This window comes from Pundamilia nyererei, unplaced genomic scaffold (assembly GCF_000239375.1).
Source record: "Pundamilia nyererei isolate P.nyererei 1_Seehausen unplaced genomic scaffold, PunNye1.0 scaffold00366, whole genome shotgun sequence".
Taxonomy (NCBI): domain Eukaryota; kingdom Metazoa; phylum Chordata; class Actinopteri; order Cichliformes; family Cichlidae; genus Pundamilia; species Pundamilia nyererei.
In genome coordinates this window covers 150,156-160,793 of record NW_005187767.1, presented here as the reverse complement: position 1 = coordinate 160,793, position 10,638 = coordinate 150,156, and the positions used below count along the sequence as shown (strand labels likewise).

The 10,638-nt window shown below is 41.2% G+C and overlaps 1 protein-coding gene across 1 annotated transcript in view; it reads right to left on the bottom strand.

Moving 5' to 3' along the window:
* Nucleotides 1-10,638, bottom strand: part of LOC102207220 (uncharacterized) — a 34,035-nt gene that overhangs the window by 3,022 nt on the left and 20,375 nt on the right. The window contains exons 2-10 of the mRNA XM_005752578.1: nt 9,060-9,359; nt 8,213-8,439; nt 8,006-8,094; nt 7,819-7,919; nt 6,977-7,212; nt 6,758-6,846; nt 2,557-2,768; nt 405-1,396; nt 203-272 (exon numbers count right to left, since the gene is read on the bottom strand). Of these exons, the coding sequence (XP_005752635.1) occupies nt 203-272; nt 405-1,396; nt 2,557-2,768; nt 6,758-6,846; nt 6,977-7,212; nt 7,819-7,919; nt 8,006-8,094; nt 8,213-8,439; nt 9,060-9,359 (2,316 nt within the window). The remainder of the gene's footprint in view (nt 1-202; nt 273-404; nt 1,397-2,556; nt 2,769-6,757; nt 6,847-6,976; nt 7,213-7,818; nt 7,920-8,005; nt 8,095-8,212; nt 8,440-9,059; nt 9,360-10,638) is intronic.

Here is a 10,638-nt window from a genome sequence, read left to right as displayed (position 1 = left end):
TTGTTATCTTTTTACAAAAAACCAGCTGAACATGAGAGGTTTTTGGACCAATTTTGTGTTCTCCATTCTTTAAGCACCGGTTTGAGCATCGTTTGAGCACCGGCACCGTTTCAAAAGTACCGATTTGGCACCGGTATCGGATAAAACCTAAACGATACCCATCCCTAATCATAACAACAAAAAATAAATATGTATGTCATACCGAGGAGTATCAGTCGAGGAGTTGCAGGTAGTTGGAGTGTCGTCTGTAATTCAGCTGCTGTGGCATTTGCCTAGGACACAGAGTTATGACTAAATTAATTAACAAAAACATGAAACAAATAAAACTGCTGTCTTCCCCAATAACAGAGACAACAGATACAGGTGTCACCTTTGAAGAAATCCAAAACCCTAAAATAACTCACATTTGCAAAAAGAATCAGTCCTCCGAGGGGTTCGGAGAAGTGAGCCATCAGAAGTTGCAGGATGCAGAAGGATAGTTCAAGTTTTGGACCCACTGAGAGGATGGATTGGATATCTGGATTAGTGGACTTGCTGAAGACCTCCAGGATGGTTGGTCCACACTCCTCCATTGCAACCTCAAGAGTGCGAAGCACTTTGATATCAGTGAGCAGCTCGAAATGAGTATAAAGTCCATTGTGTGTGAAAAGATAAGGCCATCGGCCCCTTAAATCTCTAATAGCCGGTACTGGGAGTGCATTTATTTGGCGGCGCTGCAGGTAGAAGGTTACTTTCATGAGTTCTTTTACTTCGTCTTTTTCTACCATGCTTGAGCCATCCTGATGGTAAATTTCTTCCAGTCGCTGGCGTTTTCGCTCCACTGTTTCATTTGTCTCCTCCGGCAGCAGGCCAGGCTCAAATCTGGCGCAGCCATAATTGTTGGTGGATCCTCTTTTCATTCCAGACAAACGGCTGTGGCGAAAGTTGCTGGTCCGTTTCAGGTTATCAATTCGGTTTTTGATTTGAATCACAAGCGAGATGTAATCCTCTTCCAGCAGCTGACCGTTGTCACACAGATCAGCAAAGCTCTGAGGGTACTTACGGACAATGTTTCGGCAGATGGTTACACACTGAGCACGTGTTGGGTTTAGCTCGTGTTTCCTCATTTCATCTGCTAAAATTCTAACCATCTGTCTCCTTGCTGAAGAGGATGGTCTCTTGCCCTCAGCAACCGCTGCTTGAATTTCCATTGGCATGAGGTCCCAGGGCACCTGGAACGTCTCTGCCCAATGTTTTCTGAAAAGGGTGGTTTGCCCGCAGCTTTCTGAGTTGTCATGTTCTTGATTTGAGAGTGGGAGTACACCAGATGAAGTGGAGCAAGGTGACGCTGCAGGACTGCTGAGCAGTGAGCTAGAGGAAGGAATCACTGGCAGGTCCAAAGTAACCAGGTCTGCCTCTGAAAAGGAAAGGGGAAAAAACACACAGTGAGCTCAATTGTCTCTTATACAAGGGTGAGCTTAAAATAAGTTAATAATATATATATTTTTTTAAATACTGCCGGCCGTCAGTCCGACCCCTGAGCCTCCCAGTATCCTCCTCCTATGGTATAATTTTCTAAACCCTACATCTCCTTGTTCTTGAGTTATGGATTCTTAAGGTTTTCAGAAAACTTGACCTCTAACGGTGAGTTCAATTTAACTGGAAATTGAACTAATCCAGGATTTTTAGTAGATGCGCCTATGTCACCCTGTTTCCAAGTTATCATATTCACAAACTTTGGTGTCCAGAATGAAGACAATACCCCACCAGCCTTTTATGAACAACCAAACCAGGAACATGAGAATACAAATACTATCAAAAATCTCACCAGAAGGTTCTGATTTTCCCCAGGATCTGAGGCTCCATAGACATAATGAATCCCCCTTAACTGTTTTTTTTTTTTAACGGAGTAGCGCCTCCATCCAGATAGATACCCCCCTGAATAGCCAAGTTACTCATTATATCTCTAAGGCCTTGGTCAGAAAAACCTAGACATCTATCTAACAGTCAACAGGGTGGTTGCCAGTAGTCTCTGGACGTCGCTGGCAGTCGCTGTGAAAAGCTCCCTCAGCCACAGAGGGTCACCACACAGGTAGTTGATGTTTTATTTGGCAGATTTTTCATCCTGATCCTATTCCTGGAGCTCCCAAGGGATTTGTGTCTCTTTCTGGGATTGAATCAAGGATCGTTTGCTTGTTAGATAAATGTCTAAGCACTACTAAAGACCCATTCATGCAGGTCCGGTTCAGACTGCTGCCCCTGATGTGAACCCAGATAAACACATCCTCTCACATAATGGATGGATCAAGAGCTGCATCATATTAAAAGGTTTTGGTAAAAAACACAGACACTTGGCTGTAGCACTCAGTGGGGAAACCAGCAGTGTTAGAATGACAAAATAAGTTAACAGAAGTAAAAAAACAGTTTTAAAAACTTTCAGTACAATTTTACCATTTCGCTGTACAGACGGATTTAGTGTTCAGGGAATATATATTTTAAGAAAAAGGCTGTTAGAAATGATCAGATATACTACTATAACATTGTATAGAAAAAATAGTGTATTTACGTCAACATTACCATTTTTAAATGCTTCCAGGAGTGTCTGTAATTGAAGGGGAGGCAGCAAGTCAGCAATATCATCTTCAATGACAAATTTTAGGTCCTGGGTAGACTCCACTCCATCACTTAACAGCTTATGAATCAATGACTGTTGAGTGTCTTCAGAAATTAATGGCAAAGCTCTGAGGATGATATCCTTCAGGTCTTCATGCAAGGGTTTCCTTTCATTACTGTGAGAAAAAAGATCCACGACACTCATGAAAATGTTTTCCTCTAAGACAGAATAGACTGAACATTTAAACACACATTTCCATGAAATGATTCTTCAGTAGCTAAATTGGTAGTCAGTGTTGAATAAAAGTCAATGTAATCTGGAACAATCTTGGTTCACATTCAGCATCTCGTTTAGAAACAGGAGTTTTAATAGTGGGTTAGCAATCCAGCATCTCTGTTTCCATTTAAGAATAAATGGAATAACTAATGCTTCCTGCATAAAGGTTATCATTAGCAGCTGTGCAGTTTGGTATTTTTTGTTAACTAACCAAACCTGACTGCCTTTCTCAAATCAGATTCGCAAATTAGCTTGAAAACAATTGACAATTGTCAATACATACTTTAAGATCAAAACACGCAAAAATTAACTTATAATATAATCAATAATATCAACAGAATGTTAAAAATAGAAATATTAAACATGTCTACATTTTACATCCACTGCTGATTAGCATGCCAGCAGTGTTCAGACCATCATGTCTTATAATACACCTTTGTATCTTAAACAGCTACCTATCATCCATATACCCATAGTCTAGTATAAGAGGAAAAGAAGTGATGACGCCACATCTTGCCAGTGATGCCATACCTGATAAATGGAGCGGTAATCATAATGTTTCATTACTCTCTGGGCAAAGATCAGGTTGCGTTCAATAGCAATGAAAAGAAACAATAGCAGCAAAACTCTGCTAACATAACATCTGCCATCCAGCACTGGAGCTGCTCAAAGTTTTCAATCAATCATTTAATCAATCTTTTTAAGGAAGCCTGTATTTCAAGGTTTGATATGATATGAGTGAACAACAACTTCCAGATAGTTCATTTTTAATTCTGTACATCACTTTAAGTTGCAGATCACCACTGCTGAGGAGTCACGCTTATGTTGACTATAAAAATCATCGACAAGTAATTTAAAAGTCGACACGTCGTTGGAAGTTTTGTAAGATTCTGAAAGACGCAGAAGTAAGTAGTAGGTAAGTAGTTTAACGCGACGAAGGGTGTCCAAATTCGAAGACTCCTCGAAATATGGCCAAAAAAATCCACCCTCTTTTTCCCTAGATTTGATTGATGGGTCGGGTGTATCCTTCGTGGCCCAACCTATCCCAGAATTCATAGCGCGGCCCAGTTTCCAACAACGGCAGCAGCTACTTAGTTTTAATATTACTCTTTCTGGGTCGCAAAACTACATTCTCGCCTAAAAATATCTTAAAGGTTTATTTTGCAACCCTGAAAATCTGGGACTCGCCACCATTTGACCTTAGAACTGAAGAAGCTTCTCGGATGAGAGGTGAAACGTCTTCAAGCAACTTAAAGAAGTCCAGACGCTTTTCTTTGCAAGTTCCTTTGACTACGATGATCTGGATGACTGAGAACCTTCACAGACAACCCAGAAAGAGTGTAAGAGTAACAAACTTTTAAGATATTTTCAGGCGAGAATGTAGCTGTGTAAGCTTCAAATATCTGCTCAATTTACCAAGACATCACATATTTGCAAAAGTGCTCCGACGTTTTCGGAGACGCCTGTTACGCACCAGCTTGATAGCTGACCAGGAGGTCAAGACTCACTAGAGCCGGCGAGAACAGTCAACCCCCGGCACATCATTTTCGACTCCCCCACGATCTTTTGCTACTCAGCTTAAACATATATAAGTCACTTAGATAACTTAAAAATGTCATTGTTTGGATTTTTTCAGTGTTTTTTATTTGTTCCTGAGTAAATCAGTTTGGTTGAGATTAAAGTTATAGTCTTCACACAGCTGAATAAACGTCAAACAGAAAACTGATTAAACAGAAGTGTGAGATGGTCGAGAATTTACTCCAATGTCCTGTTAAATTTTAGGGAGCGAGAAGCAGACGGCTGAGTTTATTAAACTCCACTGAGACAATCTGCAAATTTCATTAAAGGTTTAATAAACTATCATCTTGTCTTTATTTTAAGTTAGCACATACCTTAAACACTTCAAGCTGTAAGCTAGAGCTGGGCGATAGAACGATAACGATATGTATCGCGATATAACTTTTACTCGATAGAGAAATTAAACTATCGCGATAGACCTCGCCACTCTTGTCCTCTTAAAAAAAAAAAAAAAGGTCAGCCCATCCAAATTAAGTAGCGCAGAGCCGAACCAATCACAGCCGCAGCATCACGTCGCGTGACTTGTTATGTACAGCACAGGTGCCAAGCCACACATGTGTATTTGTTTGGGAAGCAGCCAGCGACCGTACCGCCCGGGTAATGGAGGAAATGTGTGCGCCGACTAGAAAAATCAACCGAGCGTGACCGAAGAGAAAACAGATGATGGTTCCAATGCCGGAGAGATTGTCGAACGGAAGAGCCATAGAAGTTCCGTAGTGTGAAGGTATTTCGGCTATTTCAAGTCTGACAAAAAACAGAGTAGCGTACACTGTAAATTGTGCCGAAAGCAAGTCTGGAAATACAATAAACTGGTGCATGCGTCACACTGTGCGCCACGTTATTGTTTCGGTGAAATGAATTTCTACAATACTGTTACTGTTAATTCTACTCTCTGCAGTGTTTAAATGCTTACATATACACACAGTTACTGTCCCTCCACACATACGACTGGGTTCTGCTTCTATGCCCCAGCTTTGTTTACTTTTTCCCACCGAGGCTTCTAGACTTCTGATTGGCCAACATTTCGGCACGGTTAGGAATCTAGCGCCACCTGCTGCTTTGGCATGTTCATAGCAGCGTTTTCCTTCATTTCTGCCTTTATGTGTGGACGGGATTATTTTTTAAAACGAAAACGGAAAATCTCTGTTTTCAAAAATACCCGTGTACGTGTGGACGTAGCCTCAGTCTCTGACTGGAAGCGCTAATTCGTCATTCGGCTTTTGTCAGACATCTACCCTGTTGAACTTCATCCATCCATTCGCGTCCGCTTAATGGATGAACTTATTATGGGAAATAAATATTTAAATAAAAACAAGCTGCTGATTATTTCACATTTTACTTGTGAGCAACGGCACATTTAAATCTTACAAATATAGTTATTTGGCTTATATCGTGATAGATATCGTTATCGCCTGAAATGAAAAAAACATATCGTGATATGAAAAAATCGTATATCGCCCAGCTCTACTGTAAGCTAATGATAGTTATATAAGAGCAAACACATGCTGATGCAATAAGCTGTACGGTATACATCCAATAGATGCACGATTTGATTAGTCGACTAATTGCAAAAATAATCGGTTGCTAGTCGACTATCAAAATAATAGTTTTGGCAGCCCTAGTCTACCCCTACAACAGGAAATATCAAACAGCTCAAAATATTAAAGCCAGAAGACAGCACACCAGGTAGGAGTGCAACCAGGAGAAAGCTTATTGTGTTTTTTGATCTTTACTGTTTCTGAACACCTTTGAGACCAGAGGTAAGCCGGTTTTCTACAGCAATGTCTCAAGGGAGAACATTGCAGAATATGTTTTTTGGCCACACCAATGCAGCCCTCTTCATTCTTTCTCCAAGATGTAACTTCTTTCATCTTCATCTTCAAAACGGTTTCTAACCCATAAGATTGAAGATGGGTCAAACTACCATCTTCGGGGCAGGGCAGAGTGGGGAAAGGTGGGGCTGTGGTGGTAGAGCAGATCAGCTACTGATTGGAAGGTTGGTGGTTCGAACCTTTGCTTCCCCAGTCTGTATGCCAAATATCCTTGGGAAAGATACTAACCCCAAGTTGCCCTCCGATGCGTCAACTGGAGTGTGAATGTTGGTCAGATTGTACTTGAGGTTAGAAGTCCTTGTGTGAGTGGGTGAATGAGGAATGTTGTAAACAGCGCTTTGAGTACTCCAGGAGAGAAGAAAAGCGCTATATAGGAATCAGTCCATTTGTCACTGTCCATTTCCAAAATGCAACATAATAAATGCTATGAAACTATGTTTTCATTCTCCAATTTTACCGTTTTTTATTAATCACTTACCTCCTGTGCAGTGTGGTTTGTTCAGAAAAGGATGAAGAGTCTTCAGCACCATCAAGCTTATTCACATCATCCTGAACATCCTCTGAGGCCTGGAAAGTTTTATAGTTTTTATTTAGTATGGGTTTTGTAATTAATGGTTTCTGACAATGCCATGTGGAGGGATTAAGAAGGACAAAAGAAAAATCTACAAAGGCAGAGATGCTGAATCTGACACAGTACCTTCAATCGAACAAAGAGGGTAGCACTCCCAGTTGACTGGACAGCCTCTTTGATCTCCTCAGTTGTCAGTGACTCCATATTTAGAAGCTCTAGTATCTTGTCGTCATTAGATATCAGGAGCTCCAGAGGTTCAGCAGCAGCCAGCTGAGGGAAGGTTGACCTCAGCTGAGCTAGGAAGTCCGCCTCCTGAAGACCTCGAGGAACCTGCAGCTCATGAGGCAGGTAATTCTGAAACACTGAGATAAAACAGGAAAGAGTGTTAAGTTGCCAGCTAACAGGGAGCATCACACCAAAACCTGACAATTTCATTCAAAAAACAAGAGCTCAGACGTCTTAGACAGTCTGTTATTAGCTGCAAAGCAACTACAATATTTATCAGATATTTGCATTAAAATGGTCCAAAAGGCTCCAAGAGCACAAACACAATCCAGAGGTCCAGCTGAGGTTCAGGAAGCAGCTGCAGCCACCTGTCAGTCAAAGAGACCATGTCCCCAACATTAAGCCTTTCCACTGACAGCCTTGCTTGAAATCCTCTATCACGGTACCACTACCAAAAAAATGACGACCATCAGCATTCTGAATGACTGCTGTGTAGTGGCTCGTGCTCCAGTAATCATGAAGTGCTTTGAGAAACTGGTCCAAACTCAGGTCATCACAAGCTTCCCAAACCATCCAGCAGCATGCCTACAGAGCTCTACAAAGGACCTCATAGTCACAAATGTGTCCTGACCACCCTAGGAGCTATGCTCGGCTACTCTTTATTATTTCAGCTCAGCATGTGATCACAGTGGTGATAACTGAATATTGTACTGGAGAGATAAATTAAAAGGCTTTGAACTTACGATTGGGCGAGATGGTATCCATCTGAGGGTCCTCCACAATGTGGACCTTGAGATGCATGTGGGTGTCTGATTGACTGATCTGAGGTTTCTCAGACTCAACTCTGGGGGAAAAGAACAAAATTGGATTGAACTGTTGACATAAATAACAAACTCTAACAGCAGCAGCTTACTCTTTTCTTTGACTCACTCAGTGGTCAGTGTGGTTGGATCCAGGCTGGGTGGAGGAAGTTCAGCAGCAGTAGCATCTTCTCTCTGTAGAGACCTTTTCTCTGGACCCTAAATTTCCACCAAAAAGTAAAAGAATAGTTTTTTTTATCTGATTTTTCATTCAGAACAACATGCTCCACATTTAAACAATGTTTTCACCCTGATGTTAAATTGGTTCTTGCAGTACCTTCAGTCGGATGTAAATACCAGGATTCCTAGTCCTGTTCTTGCAGATCTCTTCTGCAGTCATACTCTCCACTCTTGGAGGAATTAGATTGTGGTTGCGACCAATTAAGATGGTAAAAGGTTCACCAGCAGCCAGCTGAGGGAAAGTGGACCTCAGCAGAGCCAGGAAGTCAGCCTCCTGAAGACCACGAGGAACATTCAGCTCATGAGACGGGTGATTCTGACACACTGAGAGAAAACAGAGAAGCTCACAAAGTCAGAATCAGAATGTCTTTTTTGTCATTGTCACAGGTAGAACGAAATTAGAATTGATCTCTGATCAATGCATCATCCATACAAATGTAAAATTTTAATAAAATTTGTAAAATAAAATCAATCCCCACACACATGCCTCAGTCAGTGCATAGATCACTTCAGGAGTAGCGTGATGGACATTTTTTAGTAGCAGCATCAAGACATATTTTTCTGATTTGGTAAAAGCTGTGTTTGAGTCTGTTTGTCCTTACGCTGATTGCTTTGTACCGTCGGCTCGAGGGCAACAGTTCAAACAGGGAGTGGCCAGAGTGTGAGGTATCTTTTATAATGTTACGAGGTTTTTTAAGACAGCGGGTAGTGTGACTACAGTCAGAGCAGTTTCAGTCATCGACAAGTTAGAAGACATGTTTTCCTGAATCAACTAATAAACGGGTAACTCAGCAAACCTGCACAGAGAGCTGGATGACTAGTACGTTGGACTCTTGAGACATGCAAAGCCTCTAAATCAAGTTAAGGAGCTAATAGGAGGTAGAAAATGTTAACGGCATCAAATCCTTCCAAAGATCTTTGAAGGTTAAAAGCTTTAAACTTACTTATATTTGTGATCTTATCAATCTTAGGGTCCTCAAGGATGCGGATCTTAAGTCTTAAATCTTCTGGACACAGTGACTGTTGTATGTAGAGGGTAGATCCCCGAGAAACTCTGATGATTTCCTCTGGTGTCACAGAGTCTCCTTTCAGAGGTTTAAGTTTGTTGTGCTTGGCCCTTAAAAAAAGGTCAAAAGGTTCATCTCCAGCCAGCTGAGGGAAGGTAGACCTGAGTAGTTTCAGGAAGTCAGCTTCCTGCAAACCACGATGAACCTTCAGCTTGTGAAGCGGGCACGTCTGAAACACTAGAACACAGAGGAACGCTGAGAGATCAGTTCAATTTTTCCAGTATTAGGAGAAAGAAATCATCACTTTCCTGTTGTACTTTCACTAAATGTTCGTCTGATACTACTTTCCAATTGAATCTGGAATCTGCTTTCACAGTTTGGAGGTACCAGTGGTGACATGGGCTCCTAATGTTCCAATCATCACAGTGAAATCTTCCACATCTGCTCCAGAGTTTCATGTGTACTGAGGTGCTTTCATTGTGTTTTATAATGAAAATATTCTTGGTATTATAGTACATATTTCTTTATTAATATGTTACAATTCTTAGACCAGGGAGGAGTGCAGAAAGATGAAGATGTCCATGTAGAGTGCAGGGAGGCAGCACAAACGGTATATGTGTCCTGACCAATGTTCCCTCTAATTTTTCATGTGTCTGAGCGAACACACAAACTCCCTGAGCGATCCCTTGGACCATTGTGAGCGACATCAGACGTGTGCACTGTGGTCATGCCAGCATCGAATCCATCCAAGTTACATGGTTTATTAAAATAATCAAATTATAGCATTTACATTTACATACAAGCTCTGACTTGTATTATGGGTATGAGTCTGGTCTGGGAGATAGTCCTGTAACGCTCTGTCTGCAAAATACAGTTGATGTCGGGCAGTTAATTATATAGTTACTTCTTCAAAAAAGTTACTGAGTTTTGCAAACAAAGTTTTTTGCAACTGTTTACCTAAAAATGCAACTAAGGCATTTTTAAAAAAAACCATTTCAAACTATTTACGGAACAGTCAGCTGTTCTGCATCAAATTTGATGCCCCCCCATTCCTAAACCACTAAATGCCATATTGCCATATCATGTTTTGATTGGTGGACATGGTACATTTTTCGACGAATGGGAAAGGGTGGGGGCTTTTTGGTTTTGTCTTTGCTCACAGGTGGAGAGTGCTTTCGAGCGTTTTCCTTATAAAACGCAGTTTTTACCATTTCTTCCCGCAGTAAATATAAACAATGATAATATTCAGGAAGAAAACCAAACATTGCAGATATTTTTGTCATAACTCTGGTTTTACGTGGCCTATCAACACAATTTAAAAACTGGTATAAAGTCCACACTTGTTCCGTCAATTGTTCTGTCTGTCCTGCTCACATCTCCAATGGTTATACACTAACGTGGCTTCACGCCACATCAGTCACGCCACTTTGCTAGCTAAAACACCGGTGTCGACACATAAGGACGCCGTCACAGCCTGTTAGCAACGTTGATTAGCTGCGTATATACGAATGTGAAT